A 15,498-nucleotide genomic window follows, 5' to 3' on the forward strand; every position below is an offset into this window, starting at 1 on the left:
TCGAGTGGTTTGAAGGAATAGGAAAATGTATCCTATCGTCGACGGAACAGGCGGAACCGATTGCGTAGGCCCCCAGAGGCCCAAGAAAGAAAGCGAACGAACACAGTCGCGGTATGCTAAGCAACCGGGATCCATTGGACTGATATGTGGCCGGGCGCCGGGCGATTCTTATCATCGTTTTGATTGGGTGATTTTCGAGCCCTTGCCCAAGCTAATCAAAACTCCATTTCGGTGCAGTGCGGTCGGCAACGTGTCTAGGGCCGTGATTGAACTGGAGCCAATTTTGCCGATTGAATAACGAAAGCGATAAACGAAGGAAACCCCCAGCTGGGTGGAGCTGGCTGGCGCGCGATTGCTACTACATCAAATGACCGGAACCGACCGGAAACGGTCCTGCCATGCTGTAATCCATTTTATGGGACGATTTTCGTGAACCATTTGCCATGCCTTTGCGCGAAGCAAAGGGCAAGGTTATAGGCTGTGGCCGGGAGCACACGGCATGGTAGCGTGGCGGCGTAGCGATGGCGGCACACCCGGCGACCCGGTCGAAGCCAGAGCTCCGTTTGATGTGAGTCCGTTCGCTAGGTGAGCAATAAAAAACTGGTCCGGCTGTCCAGGTCCGGATTCCGAGATACGGCGCACGGGCCTCCCGGCTGGCCCGGTTCGAGAAGATTCCGGATGGAAAAGTACAAAGTGAAATAAAACCCATAACAACGGAGCTGGCCACGCTCGCCAGCCATAAAGGCCCGGCGCGTCGTAATCGAGGTGACGACAGGTAACCGTCAAAGTGGGTCGAGTCCGCGGCTGGTGTCTCCGGCCGGTGTTCCTTCTCATTTCCATCACCACTCCGGCACGTGAAGACAGCTCGCGGGAGGTGCTGGGCGAGGATGACGTAATGCCGTCGGCGGACAAGGAAATCGAGCAAGAGACGCGTTCGCGAAGACAAGCGCCATGCTGGGGTTGATATAATTTTATTTCTCATCCGAGCGGCCGAGCGGTCAGAAAGAGCGGCTTCGCGAGGAAGCAGCCCCGTCCATCGATCAACGTCACCAACCGATGTGATTGGCGCTCGTGGAACGATCCTCTTCGCTAAGGTTGCCGCCCGGCTTTTCACTGTCCTTGCGGTTGGCGAGATAATGTTTGGTGGGTTTTTGGACGTTACATAACCTAAAGATCATAAATAGACCAGTGCGCGACTTAAATAGCGTAATCTTCTACCGATCGCGATAAGCATACGACGTTAAATAGTAATATATGATATTACTGCCCCATCCGATTCCATCCGCCCGCTTCACCGATAGATCTGGTCCGGGTTCTGCTTTAGTGCGTCCTTGAACTTGATCGAGCCCCGGTTCCGGCTGTACTTGGGGTCAAACTTCTTCTTCGCGCGCTGCTCGTGCTTGACCGAGCCGGAACCGAAACTGTCGCCGCCGGCGATGGAACCCTTCCCGGTGGCCGACGGGACCCTTCGGTGGCCGGAACCGGTCGGTTCCGTGTGTTTGTGGGTCGCTTTGTGTTTCTTCGTCGTCGTCGTCGTCGTCGTCGTCGTACCTTTCGTTCCTCCTGGCGAGCCACCAGTCGGCTTGTGAGTGGTGGTCGAGGTGGTTCCGGCCGTACCATCCGCACCGTGCCCCAGCTTTGGGACGAGCTTTGAGAAGCTTTTCTTCGCGAAACTTGCCCCCGTGTACGGAACACTCGTTCCGATGTCCGACGGTAGCCCGGCAAACGTCGTGACGGGTGGCGCCGGCTGGGTGCTGAGTTCCTGGAGCAGTCCCGAGGGCCCGAGCGGCTGCGTCCAGGGGCTGGCCGCGAACGGGGGTGCCAGGGTGCGATTGTAGTGCACCTCGACGTTGCTGTACGACTGAGCGAGAGCGCCGGAAACGATCCCTGCCGGTGGCTTACCGTCGGCCCCGTAGAACATGGTGGCATCGTACGTAGGTCCGAACCGCGGATGGGTGGACTCGTTCCTTGGCCCCAGCGGTACCTTGGGTGGTGGGCTGCTGTGGTGGTGGTGGTGATGGTGTGACTGTTTCGTCGTCCCGCTGGTGGTAGACGAGGTGGACGAAACGCAGTTCCAGCACTTGGTGCGCTCTTTCGGTGCGCGCGCCTTAGGGCGATGTTTCTGTCCGGCCGCGACTGTGGACACGGTGGACTTCAGTGTCCCGCCGGTTGATGGTTTCGATTTCGGTGGCGGCCTCACACTGGTGGTGGTGGTGGTGTGGTGGTGCTGGGGACGACGCTTGTCCGGCGATGCGGTCACCACTTGCGGTTCCGAGTGTTGGCTGGCCGCATCGAGGACTCCCTTCGGGTTCCGGCTCGGCGAGATCGGTCGCCAGTCGCCGTCGTCGTCCGGGAAGAGCGTGTGGATGGTGGCCTCGACCTTCAGCTCCTCGCGTCGCTCTAGGTCCCGGATGACGGCGTTCTCGAAGTGCTTGTACCCCGAGATGCCCAAGTCCGACATCAGCGAGTCGTACTTGGCCGGTGGGGCGGCCGACGACGAGTGTCGTCCACGTTTACCGTGGCCCTTGTGACCGCTCGACTCCGGGCCGGTTTTGTAATGACCGGCCACCTGCTTGCTGACGAACGGCTGGCCGTACCGGAGCTCGTTGGCCGTCCCGTAGTGGCCTGGCGCACTCTGGAGTCCCGATGGTGGCCGGGACGCTACCCCACTCAGCAGGTTGCTGACGGCGCCCGGCGCCGACAGCGACTGCTGCAACGACGAGGTCACCCCGTTCACGGCGTGCGCCAACTTGGACGAACCGATCCCGGTCTTGAGGTTGTTGATGAAGTGATGCAGCTTGTTCTCCAGATTCGTAACCGTGGGCACGTAGTAGGCCCGCTTCAGCGACCCTCCGCTGCCAGGCTTGGAGAAGGGGGCCGGCTTCACGTTGGACACCTGCAAATCGTTGGCCGCACTCGGAATCCCTTCCAGCAGTGCCCGGGATTGCCATCGTGGCGGTGCTACCGGCAGGTGACTATGTTTTCTCGATCGTCTGGAGCTGCGATTGACAGTAGGAGTCACTCGGAAGCGAAGACTACAACCGGTTTCGTTTTGGGATACTCACGTTCCGCGACTTCCAGAGACCAAAACCGCACTCAGCAGTAGACAGACCAGTAGCTGGCGTAGATAGGCACTATGCTGCAGTGGACAAAGGGCGGGGACAAACAATCACGATTATGACCTCCATTGAGACGATCGATCTTCGGCCACCACGAACCACTTACCGCCTTCCGGCAGGTCCTCAGCGTTGGTGGCCGCGCCATGATGAACGGAAACGATAGCGGCAGTGTCCGATTGCTTCGCGCCCGTGGTGATGCGCCCGTGGTGGACTAGAGCAGATTGCTTCGGACTCTCCGTCGGTGAGGTGTTTTTATAACTTAGCTAATTGTGCTAAGCTCGGGTGCCGCTAAACGCTGCTGCCTTCAAAGGGCCTCCCACCACCAGCACAGGGGGCAGTTCGGTTATTGGCCGGCCGGGCCCCATTCGTTGCACCATTTAGGAAGAATTCACACCCCGAAAGCATCGCACCGCGGCGGCGGCGCCAAAACGGAAGGAACCGCTGCGAAAGGAAACGACTGCACGAGGTCCCCCCCGGCCCAACCCGCGGCACACGCAGGGGAGCCGGCCCCAAGTCAGGCCGAGGACTCCGCGAGGGGTACAACAACACACAGTGTTAATGGCCTGATGGTCGCCTGACTGCGCGAGGGGTTCGAAGGATGAGCCACGATTCGCCGCCCCACGATTCGCGAGGATCGATAAGTTCGGGGAACTTCCGATCAAATAGTTCCAACTCGAAACCGCCAATCTTGTGAAGTGGACTCATCATTATCATCTGCTGGAAGAATCATCTCTCCGTTGTCCTTCGATGTCAAAGTGTGTGGGGATTATACATGTCGTTTGAATATTCACTTTATGGGTTCCTTAATTTTTAATTAAATTCTGTTTGTTCTGAAAATTGTAGTCGTTATTTTGCCGTCTAAAGTAGTTTCATGATTTTCTTCAACAACTTGTGTATGGTTATTTGAACACGCTCACTCACCACTTATCAATCGATGCACCACTCGTTGGTTCGCGGGGCAGTTCCTTTCGCTTTTTTTTTCGCTAGTAGATCGTTTCCTCGGAAACGGATTAATGTTTCGCGCTCTTGGCGTTGCATTTGCGGCTTTTGTTTCTGCGTGTTACTCATCGCATGTTGGGTCGTTGCGCATGTTGCAACACAAACGAGTGCATGGGAGAAAGATGCAAAACGGCCGAAAAGGATAGCGGCCGGTTCGAGTCAAACGTTTACTTTCATTCGATTATCACAGACCGCGCTGGGAAGGGCAGACGGGAACTGGCGGACGCCTCCCGCCTCCCCGGGAGGACCGCCAGAGCACGTGGCGTGGCGTACGTCTTCACGCCTGGCAGGATCGACGGAAGTCTGCGGTATGTCTGCAATGCCGTCGGTGGTGCATTCCGAGAGCCAAAGCAGAATTGAGTTCATGCGCTGCTTGTGATGTACAAAGCAACGGTACGAACGGCCAGGGAGTTTGCTTCCTGGCCCGACGATTGAACTTGTACGCACTTGAGGTGAGTGCACTAAGGACAATTCAGGTTTACTTTGAGCGATGGGGTCGCACGATTTAAGCAGGAAATGTTCAACGAACCGGTTTTTAATCCTGAACAATTGTAAATTAATATTTTAGTTGGTTACTCATTTTATTACATGGTCTACTATTCTAAAACAAAGAATATCTAATAACAATGGATAGTTGAGACTAAAACTATTGTGAAATAAACAAACAGTGTCACGTTATCCTTAATAAATTAATAAACAAATAGTAGTAATAAGATTTACAGTAGAAAGAAAAGATTGCATTCAAAACAAGAGTACGCACATGGCTTAAATCTACGAAGGCGTGAACCCTTTGACAGATCAGAGGAACTGATCAGAACTGTTCTATACGAAGATAATGTGCACGCAATCAACCAGCACTGCCCGGTCAAGTGAATTCACAGAATTTCACAATCCCAGCGGCACACCATTGGCTCTACCAATACCAATAGCCATCGTCTACGGTACTGACGCGGTAGACTCGCGTATTCCTCTGGAGTCATCCACTGCAGCGGACAAAGAAAGCGAACCAGTAGGAACAAGCATTTGGCATTAGGAGTAAGTTCCAGTGACTTACCGAAGAATTTGCATCTTTGCTAGGTACAGGTCCATCGGCGTCATCGAGTCCATCGGTATACCGCCGTGGCCGCCTTGGTACTTGTCCGCGGTGCTATACCCGAGAACCTTGTAATCCGTCTTCTGGTATGTGCGGTGGTGGACTGGCTTGATGCGGGTCTGCGTCGTGTGCACGTTCTTGTAGGTGATCGGCACGTGAAACACCAACCGATCGCCTCCGATCGCTGACTTGCACACTCGCACACTGCACAGCAGGATCACGATCAGCACGGCGAATTTCTGTCAGGCCGTAAACGGAGGAAGAAAACGGAGAAAGATAGTAGACAGGCCTTTGGAGACCTTCAACCGGACTACGTACGGCCAACTGTTTCATGGTGCGAATGTTGTCACTGTTGATTTTACTCCTAATCTCAGTCACTCAAGTAATGAGAAGAAAGTTCCTATGGACTGCTGCCTTTATACCCCCGGTGGAGGTCTCAGGTCGTCCTAGAGAACATTCGAGGAAGACCAGGTATCACTGGACATCGAAATTTAAGATGCATCCGCGGAGGTAACTTTTCAGCCATCGTCAGGCGCCGATCGCTGGGGTCGGATTTCAGTCAACTTTCAGCTCCGGACGCCTCAACGCCATGGACAATGACCACAAATGAATTGAGCAGTAACATGGGGCCGAAAGAAAGTCCGAAGAACGCATTGAACCGGCAACGGTATGAACTGTCATTGACATTCGCTCGCAGATCGTGTACGTTTTTAACCACCGGTTTAGCCTAACCGTGACACTTCACGGCCCGCTGGTAATGTGCGATTGTTCATGATCGCCCGGACCTTTGGTGTACTTCGTTACATAATTGGCAGTGCGGCACGAAAGTGACAATCCTGATGGCTGAAGGGCACAACTAATCGGTCGTGACTAATGCCGGGAGCGCGATGTAATAGCGGAACCAACAACCGCTACTTTCCAACCGGATTTAAGGGCACCAAAAATTGGTTCGTTCGATTTGTAAAATAAATCCTGTCACTGAATTGTGGTTTTTTTTTGTTTGGTACTCCATTGCATTGTCGACGGCTCAACATTGAGGGTGTATAGTTGTAAAGATAGAGCTACCCTCAGCACTATTTACTTAATGTAGCAGGAGAGCGAACATGGCCGTGTAACATTAATATCTGTTTCAGTATATTAGTATTTGTATTTACAATCCAAACAAATTGTTTAGTGAATTAATGAAATTAAATTTTAAAGATTTTTCTCTTCAATAAGTCATTTATTTACGTTTTGCGTTAAAATACTTCTTCTTCAATTGTTCTGGAATATTGCGTAGATGATTCTGAGAGACTATCAAGTTGTTATTGATTGAGCATGATTGAGTATTACATTTTTGCCAGCGATATCAACAAGAGAATATAAAGCAAATGAATTGAGAAAATCAAATCATAAGATTTAAAATTTTATAAAAATGTTTTTTCTGTATTTAATGTACTTCTTTTATGTTCTAGCCGCGGCAGGTCCTAATCCTAAGTAAAGTGCATACAATTCCTACATCATCCCGTACGCCTTTTTCTTTTTGGACTTTTTCACCGACAACGGTTCACTTTCGCTCCGCGGTTTCACGCCGAACGATTTGTCCCAACTGTTGTAACCGATGTCCGAGAGGTACTTGGTCTGGGCAAAGTTCGGCAGCTGCAACGCCTCTTGCATCATCAGCTGATCGGACAACTTTTTCTGCTGCCGATAGTAATCGCGCAGGTACTCGCTATCGGTGGCCAGATCACTTGATGCACCGGTGGTCAGTGGGCTGGCAGGTGAGTCCATGTGGTTCCGGTAACGCATCATGAGCTCCTGGGCGATCTGCGAGGACAGTTTATTCTGCACCATCGACGAGAGTGTGGCTGCAGCGGCGGCCACCATCGCCGGTCCTGCCGAGGAGGATGCTGACGAAATGGCTGAAGCAGGGGACGTGGCTAGATTGGTCGGGATGGCCGCCGAGGGCATCCACATGCCGTGGTCCATCATCGGCTGTTCGATGAAGGCAGCCGGTGGATGCTCGTGGACGATCTTTTTCGGATGGTACACGTGCATGAACTTCGTCTTGACGTGCACGTGCCGATTGATGATCTCCGGGACATGGAGCTTGATGTGGACGCTAGGGTATTGTACAGAAGGGAATGTTGTACAAAATTACGATAATTTCCGTAGAGGTTGGTCCACTAGGTGCTGCACTACTCACTGTTCCGTATCGTCATCGCCGTAGCATTTATTGCGTAGAAGCGTTGTGAACACGCCTAAGCTAAGAACCATTTGCTGTAGATTCATTCTTAGGATACGGCCTAAATCTGGCAACAATCGGAAGCGACGGACGGAAATCCACTCTCAAACTCTCCAACCGTACTGATGGTTACATCAGGGCACGAACTGGCTTAAATACAGTTATTACAAGATCTGCCGCTCCGTGAAACGACCGCTGGCTGACCAAGCGGACCGGAACATAACGTTTTGTAACTCGGTAATCGATAGCACCGATACCACCGGGACGCCTCGCATCTTGCAATATATCCCTGGTGAATGCTATTGAATGTCGCTGGCCGGTGAGAAGTGCTTCCGCCGGAACTACTTCCAGCACGCAGGTTGGGAGTGCTTTGCACAGTGACAGTAGATCGTCTGCATTGCCGAATGGAAATGTCTTATATATTTCACTTCCATTTGGTACGAGGAAAATTGCACCGCTAGGTGGTAGTTTGTTGTGAAATTACGTCACCGCTAACGGTCACTCGTTGACATAATAATCTTCAAGCATCGATCGTACATAAGCACCGATTGAACATTTTACACAATACTGAAAAAAGCATTGGGCAGTGTTCGAATTTTAATCATATTTTACATATTACAAATGTTACAAAACGAAGGACATAAAAATCATTACAAGTTCATAAAACCCGTTTTGAGTCAACAAATCCGTTACGTGAGTGTGCCGCTACCAATTTTGAATAGAATCATTTCCGAACGAACCGTTACCCTATAAATACAACGGTTTCGATTCAAATAATGATGCACCCTTTTCCAGCCAAAGTAATCCCATTTAATGTAACCTAGCAACAGGAACCATAAATACCTTGTTCTGTGATCTTCCTCTGCAGCCAGCCATCAACCTACTGGTTCTAGACCCACAACACAGAAAGTCACCCCACAAAAGGTCTACCGTTCGCTGATGTTGTAAAACGTAAAACCCACTGGTTATGGCATGGCATCACACAGGATTACAAATTTATTGTATTCCAATAACCTAAAGAAAGGGTGACGCTCATCACTCGAATGGCATTTCTTGGTTGGTCATTCATCGATCGTAAGGGGTTCAGTTGATGCAACGGATCGTGTCCGCATTTAAATATTAAATTCAAACACATTGTTTCCAGCCGGATTGCATCTTTCGAAGTGCAGCTGCACAACGGTACAACCGGTGCGTTCTCGAGCCCTGTTCAACTTCGGACCCGGTAAGAAGTCTCCCCGAAACTAGAATTCGAGGGCGATAAGCGTGAAGCCTTTGCTGCGCGATGCTGTTTAGGAAAGAGAAAGTGAGTCACACTCCAAACGGTGTACCCCATTTTGGAACCTTAAACTGCTGTTTGCTTTCCCATTGCGAGGGACACATTTTAGAATGGGCACGAATCTTCCTAAGTATCATAACTATAGCTACTTCATTCACCATCCTAATAACGCTTTAATTTAATAGCCTTAAAGGTCGCCGAACTTCGAACTTTCATCATCCGCGCGCATCAGTATTGGGGAAAAGTTTGGTTCCCAAATCTTCGGTAACCCGATGGGTTACGACAGGTTACACCGTCCGCCGGTCGGTCGAGTCGGGCAATATTTCAGAAAAGAGCGGATTTAAAACCCTTCGATCCTTAATATTGGTCCTGTTCTCGTGCTGCTGCGGTCTCGCTTTCTCATTCTGCCGGTCCCACATTTGAATGTCGGACAGATAATATCTTAATCTCTTTTCTTTCGGTTCCACGCCCGGCCGAGTGTATAAAATGGTTGTTTGTTGTTTTGTTGTTATTTTCCTACTTCCATTCCTGGGCCGGTGTCCACGCCGCCCGAGACAGGAATCTCGTTCGGCAACATTTTTGGTCTTCCTTGTACGGTTTCTAGAACTTAAAAGGCGTCCCCCAAACGCTACACTGCGATGTTACTGTCAAAAACGGTTTGAAAAAGGCCGTGTTGTTTGAGTGCGAGCCGCAACTTTTAGATTTTTCCAATGCTTCTGATTGGCGTTAAATTTGAGTAGCCTTTTGCTAATTGAAACAAAATCAGAAAAAATTCTACAAGCTGAACTCACAATCACTCACAGAATCGATCGACTATTTGACCGATCGAACGGATCGAAAGTATCATCGAGTAGTTCAACTTCGATTCCAATATCGTGTAAATGTTAAGTGTGGAATTTTTTTTGTATAACTTCTACCGCTTCTAGTTTTGTGACTAATTTGCACATAATTAACGCGAAAATAGGAAGACAAGGACGAGCAACGCTTCACTGTTCAATGATGAACCCATCTAATGGGCCGTTTTTCACCACATCGAAGCATCGGGAGTCCGATTCATGGAAGTTTATAAACATTTTTTTTCAGCTGCCAATCAAACCGTATCGTCCCGAAATGCCCGGCACGGAGTTCCAGTTCGATTGAGGGCGTTTGACCACCCGAGCGCTTCCGGGGCAATCATTGCTTCAGTGTGGGCAGGATTTCACCCATTTTCAGCCCTCGCACTTTCCCAAACATCTCCATCGCATTCCCCACGCGATGCGATCCGGCGGCCGACACGATGACTTACTTATGCGGGGCAGGTATGTATGTTTGCCGAGGGCGCATCATCTTCCGTCTAATTTCAATGTCTCATGCTCATCCTGCAACCGATCGATCAATCCGATTGTTGATTGTTTTCCGGGCCGCTCTCCTCGGCCGCTAATTCGAACAACAAACACCGATTGTCCTTAGCCCACCGCCACCACACTGGTGTATAATTAATGGATCAAATCAAATCACTTTCTTTGGGCCGGCCCTAATGGAGAAACGGATTGAAAACCTCCGGTAATCATATGTATTACACGGTTCCAGCTCAATCTCATTGGTCGTGGCCTACAAGCCTTCCTCAGCGTTAAAAGCGTATGTTTATGATATTTACCGAAAGCCCACGGCGGTTCCCATCTCGATTCCCACACGGTACTAGTGGCGGCCCGCTCTTCGATTGGGCGCAAAAATTGGAAAGATGCCCACAAGGCAGGGCCTGCTCCAGACCCTCCAGACGACTCCATCCGGTTGAGACGAGAGAGACGGCGGCCCCATGGACGGCGGCACCATCGGTTGTCATCGGCAGCTTCAGAAATAAATATGTTATTTCCAGGCACAACGAAAACGTCAGCATCATCCTGGGGCAGATCGCCCGATGGGGTGACGATCGGTGGCTGATGACCAACTACCCTGGGCTGCCTCCCGCGGCGCTGAGCCAAATTGTTCCCCGCAGCTGGCTGGAGATGGATGCCAATCATGGTGCGTCCCGCACTCTCAACCCTGACCTGAAGGGCCCTTCTTGGGATTGGTCCGGGTCGACACGAGACAAGTAGGTTTCATGAAAGCGAAATCACCACGCCGACCACCGCAGGGTTCGATTTTCAATCAAAGGTTTATTTGAAGAAACGGGGCACTCAGGACGCGTAGCTGGACCACCATCGTTACGCCGATTGACAAATTAGCCTATCATAGGCGTATCAAAGCGGCCGTTTGCCGTAGCATTATAGCACTCGCGGCACGGGAAAAGTGGGAACCAGGCCAGGGAGCAATAAACGAGAGCAATGGAGGACAAAACTGGAAAGGTCATGGCGAAAGGGCCGGTGAGCATCGAAAAGAGAAAATCATAGTCCAGGCCGAGTCTGTGTCGGGTTCTTTTACGGCCAGGAACGGCGAACGATCGAAGAAGTCAGAATGGTGGTTTCGAATAATGCTTCGGTGATCCCGGAGGTCCACTGCCAGAGGTCCAGGAGTTGGATGCAACCCTTTTCGTCGGTTGTGGATGACCTAGGAATGGGTCTAGGACCGAAACCCGTTCCGGGGGGATCTGAGCGTTGTTGATAGGGCGGGAAAGAAACGGTACCACATTAGGAAACGTGCTCCCTGATAGGCTGCTGGGTGTTGGAAAAAGATGAAAGACGCTTTTCGCTTTTGAACCGGCGGCCCTGGCCCAAAGAACTATACTCTAGACGCCAGAACTCTGGGTGACGGGTATCATCAGAATGAAACAAAAAAAACCACACAGACACATACACCGGACTGACCCACGGCAGGGATGAGCATTATAAATATCCCGGCTGCACCACATTCTCGGCCATTACGCATTCGGAAGGTTGACGGACGACAGAATTTGGACCATTCTGCTGGAGCAGCAGTGTTCGAAAGAAAAAGTCAGCTTGTGGATTTTAGTGGCTGGAAGCGTAGAAGAGGAACGCAGAACTGTCCTTTGCGTGGCGTTGGTGTGTTCCGTGAAACGGCTGTAAATTACTACAAGACCTACCTGGTGCCAGCCTAGAAGTTCCTGGTGGATAGTGGTTCGATTCGTACCTATTGGATTATACGTGCCAGTGCTGTGCTTATGAGTAAAATGGATGCCTTTAAACTGTTGGTAAGAGTTGGCTGGCTAGTACCGATGAGCTCAGTGGACTAGTAGTTGGAAGTGGCTAATCTTCAGTCGATTACGTTACGGATTCAACAATAAGGGTGATGGTTATTTTTCAAAAATACTCTTAAAGATGACTGATGTCTTAAGACGGTTCTGAAATTCTACGAGAAAGAGTTGAAAACTATCACAATATAATTAATCTGCGAAAATCAGATGGAAAGTTGTTTCTCGATGAGCGACATGAGTCACAGCAACCACTACTAATGAAGCTATGGTAACGACAGTGCAGTTTTTATTCTAAGGATACATTAGTCTGATATCAGATTTCAGCTATTGATACGATTGTTCTAAGAAGGCGTTGATAGCGAACTGTGCTGTGGGAAAATATTTATTTTTGGAACGGAATACAACCAGATTGCCAGTACTCAAGTCCATGCTAGAGATAAACATTTATAGGCCAATCCTTAAATCTTCGTTAATTGACGTGTCTCATGACTGACTCCATTTCAGTACGTACTGCTACTATCGACGGTCTCCGTACGCGGCTTCTGGTGGTCCTCGAACCAAAATAGGTAACCGAACGAACCATCCTCTCTCATGCGGTGCAATCTAACGCCAACGTCCTCTTGTAATTCGTCCTTCGTCCTCCAGTGATCCTCCCGCTAGCAAACAGATCCAGTACGTCCGAGCATTCACCTACCAGCCAGTGGCTTTCCCGGCGCACTCGCTACTGGCGCCACCGTCGGCGTACAAGTTCATCAGTCAGTCAAGTCCGGCCCTTCTGCCCAACAGTCTATCGCTGGCGAAGCAGGTTACGCCACTGCAACCGGTCGCCAGCCAGCCAGCGGTCCCAAGCCAACCAAGTGTCAGCAGCCCATTCAGCAGCTTCTTTGGCAACGCCTTCGGAGGGCCATTTGGCAGCAGCTCAGCACCGGCCGTTTCACACCAGCTTCCGGTGAGCTCATCGCACCAGCAACATCAGCAGCAACCGCAGCAGCAGCAACAGCAGCAACAGCACCTACAGCAACAGCAAGTGGCTCCCCCGCCAGCAATGTCCCAGCAGATGCAGAACGATGGCCCCAGTTACAACCAGGGAGCAACGGTCCTGTCGCCGCAGACACTACCGGCCCCAGCGTTCTACTCCCAGCCGCAGCAGCAACCGAGCAAGTATCCGTACTTCACCATGGACCAGATGCAGTACCTGTCGAGTCTGCCGCCGAGCGCCCACACACCGCAGGTCCAGTTCGTGCCGTGCATGTGCCCGATCGCGGTCAACGTCCAGAGCGTCGCGGAGATGGCCGACAAGCGGTTAGACGAAACTTCTACGACCGACCCGGAAGTGGCCGCCCCGAGCACGGAGAACGAAAAGTGACCGAAACGAACGGAGAACGGGTGTACAGTGTCGTCGTGGACGGTGCTCTAGTTGGTTCCGTCGGCGCCAGCCCCCGCTCCTGGCGCGTGCTATTTATTTTTGTGCTGAGCTTCCACTTCGAAGCGCCAATGGTAAGAGTGTGAATCTAATTACTGTATGTATTTATGAGACCATCGCGTGTCATCCACCACTGGTCAGTGACTGAATAAATAAAGTATTACAAAAATACGACGAAAACCCGGCCCTGCCGACACTGCTTCGATTCAATTAAACACGAAACCCATCGGACGATCCACCGGACCCGGACGAAGAAGAAGCCGTCGGGAAAGTGAAAATCAATCAAATGCCATCGACAGCTTACGCGCTCGTTACACGATCGAGGCCTTAGACTTTTAATAACCGGCCGACCGATTACCGTATCTGCCCCGGTTCGATCTACATTCCTTTGGTTCCCGGGCCCTCCAAGAACCAAGGTGGTGGCGTCTGAGATATTAATCATCTCCGCAGGTAATCGATTTATCCCGACCAGAGCACCCGAGCACCTCGAAGGGTCGGGTAGGACAGCATCATTAATCACCGTTCGTTGACGGATATCTGTCAATTGGCCGGCGAGCGAAAGCGACCACTCCGGCCTCCGGAGCGTTGTGCGGGGCTCGCCCTAATGGACTCGCGGCCGCTTGGAGGAATCGTAACAAATTAGCACCGGAGGAGGTTAGGCTTCTGGTGAGGTGAGCCGATCGTCTGGAGAAAAAAAGCAGTGTGCGAGATGTTGCAAAATGAACGATCGAACGAACCTCGACCAAACTACTTTATTGACGTTTCGCGCAGTTTCGGCCCCGGGCCGGGACTCAAGTTCAGTCAAAGTTGAAGCGACGCTTCCCGTCGAACCGAAATCCGTAGGCGGCCGCATTGCGAACCTCCACCAGGGCCGGATTGCGATGGGCGTAGAAGCTGCCGTGCGCATGGGCCGGCCGGGAGTTGCCGTTCTTCACGCCGTACATCTCGCGCGGGTAGAACGCCTCGAACGTCCCGTTCTGGGGCACGATGTTGGCAATCTGCGTATCGGTCGGATCGTAGGACCGGCCGGGAGCGGCCATTGCGATCAGAAGCAGCACCAGGACAAACACACCGCGCATCGTGACACTCCACTGGCGCACTCTGAAAGGCAACAGAAATCGGTATTAGATCTTGGCCGAATGGATGCTGGCGATCGAGCGATGGCCGATCGGGGGCCGACCTAACGATGTCAATGTGAACCAGTTTTCGACTCGCGCCTCGCGCTGAAGAACGCACAACGCTTGACAACTTGACACTTCCACGATAGACCGCGGGCCGTACAAGGTCTCGTGGCCAGGTCTTCGTTCGTTAGCTAGCTCGCTACACCGACTCACCGACTTTTCCCAACTCTCTTTCACTCTCGGGCCAGACGTGTGATGTCCACTCTTGACAGCAGGTGCGTGGCGCTCTGGAGTCACCGTGTAGCACTCGTTGGCTGGCCGTAATGGGTTAGGTTAGGGTTCGAACGGCTCGAAGTGGACTGATGCTGCGCTGCTCCGTCGCTCGCGGCTCGGGGTGATGAGCTGTGCCCCCCGAGGGCAGGTGCGTGTTAAAGGGTACCGCCGTCACGTCTCTCTCTCTGGGGGTCTGGGTAAAGTGGATTGACTACTTTCACTGGGCTCGAGTGTCTCGTGTCTCGTGCTCTCGTGCGCAGACCGCAACCGGAAACCTCGAGATCGTTTGGCATCACTCTCTCTCTCTCTCTCTCTCTCTCTCGCTTAGTGGCCGGTGTAGGAATCCACAAAGATACACGCCGGAAAACGACTACGATTCTGACTAACGTTCTGCAAGCCGGAAGAATTGGGTTTTTAATTTTCCATAAATTATGTTATCAAGAGAGCTCGACGCCCGATCGCACAGTCCTAACTACAACTACCCATAACCGATGTACGCACCTCAATCAAACTCACCGCACGCGCTTCCGTTGGCTGTTAACACGGCCGTCGAGTAGTCTGCCGAGAGTACAACTTTAATGGCCCAATTCCGGAACCGTTTGAGAGGTGCGCTGCCATCAGCGCACTTTGTTGTGCGCATTAGTAGCTGGCCATTAGTCAGCTCGTAATCGGTATGCAGACCCTTGTTTTCGGCCGTCACTTCCGACGTGAAGATTGGTCGGTGATTGCACAAAGAGAGAGAGAGAGATGCAGACCAATCTAACACATTTAATCACGCCTCGCCTTGTTTTGCTACAATCGTCCAATTGCTTCCTGAAGTCCGGTTCGGTCTAATCACCC

General features: G+C 51.6%; 4 protein-coding genes across 4 annotated transcripts; 1 reads left to right on the top strand and 3 right to left on the bottom strand.

Moving 5' to 3' along the window:
- Positions 1-1,291: 1,291 nt before the first annotated feature.
- LOC131207186 (uncharacterized) lies at positions 1,292-6,550 on the bottom strand (the record flags this gene model as incomplete). Its single annotated transcript, XM_058199798.1, has 4 exons — positions 1,292-2,136; positions 2,239-2,993; positions 3,066-3,118; positions 6,506-6,550. Coding segments are annotated over 4 exons (1,698 nt in total), but the record flags the coding sequence as incomplete, so codon positions are not given.
- A 104-nt stretch (positions 6,551-6,654) lies between these two features.
- Positions 6,655-7,539, bottom strand: LOC131210992 (uncharacterized). The gene is made up of 2 exons (XM_058204326.1): positions 7,397-7,539; positions 6,655-7,312 (listed from the first exon to the last, which is right to left on the bottom strand). Exons 1-2 carry the CDS (start codon positions 7,480-7,482, stop codon positions 6,706-6,708), a joined length of 693 nt encoding a protein of 230 aa, XP_058060309.1. The 5' UTR covers positions 7,483-7,539; the 3' UTR covers positions 6,655-6,705.
- Positions 7,540-11,817: 4,278 nt separating this feature from the next.
- Positions 11,818-13,207, top strand: LOC131207187 (uncharacterized). Its single transcript, XM_058199799.1, has 4 exons — positions 11,818-11,838; positions 12,346-12,407; positions 12,487-12,790; positions 12,899-13,207. Exons 1-4 carry the CDS (start codon positions 11,818-11,820, stop codon positions 13,205-13,207), a joined length of 696 nt encoding a protein of 231 aa, XP_058055782.1.
- An 854-nt stretch (positions 13,208-14,061) lies between these two features.
- On the bottom strand, positions 14,062-14,343 carry LOC131211255 (uncharacterized). Its single transcript, XM_058204660.1, has one exon. It carries the CDS (start codon positions 14,341-14,343, stop codon positions 14,062-14,064), a length of 282 nt encoding a protein of 93 aa, XP_058060643.1.
- Positions 14,344-15,498: the final 1,155 nt, after the last annotated feature.

This window comes from Anopheles bellator, chromosome 2 (assembly GCF_943735745.2).
Source record: "Anopheles bellator chromosome 2, idAnoBellAS_SP24_06.2, whole genome shotgun sequence".
Taxonomy (NCBI): domain Eukaryota; kingdom Metazoa; phylum Arthropoda; class Insecta; order Diptera; family Culicidae; genus Anopheles; species Anopheles bellator.

Coding starts and splice junctions, on each gene's coding strand:
- LOC131207187 (XM_058199799.1), top strand. CDS start 11,818: ATGGATGCCTTTAAACTGTTG. Junction 11,839..12,345: donor TGGATGCCTTTAAACTGTTG/GTAAGAGTTGGC, acceptor ACTCCATTTCAG/TACGTACTGCTACTATCGAC. Junction 12,791..12,898: donor CCGTTTCACACCAGCTTCCG/GTGAGCTCATCG, acceptor ATGTCCCAGCAG/ATGCAGAACGATGGCCCCAG.
- LOC131210992 (XM_058204326.1), bottom strand. CDS start 7,482: ATGAATCTACAGCAAATGGTTCTTAGCTTAGGCGTGTTCACAACGCTT. Junction 7,313..7,396: donor GGCGATGACGATACGGAACA/GTGAGTAGTGCA, acceptor ACAATACCCTAG/CGTCCACATCAAGCTCCATG.
- LOC131211255 (XM_058204660.1), bottom strand. CDS start 14,343: ATGCGCGGTGTGTTTGTCCTGGTGCTGCTTCTGATCGCAATGGCCGCT.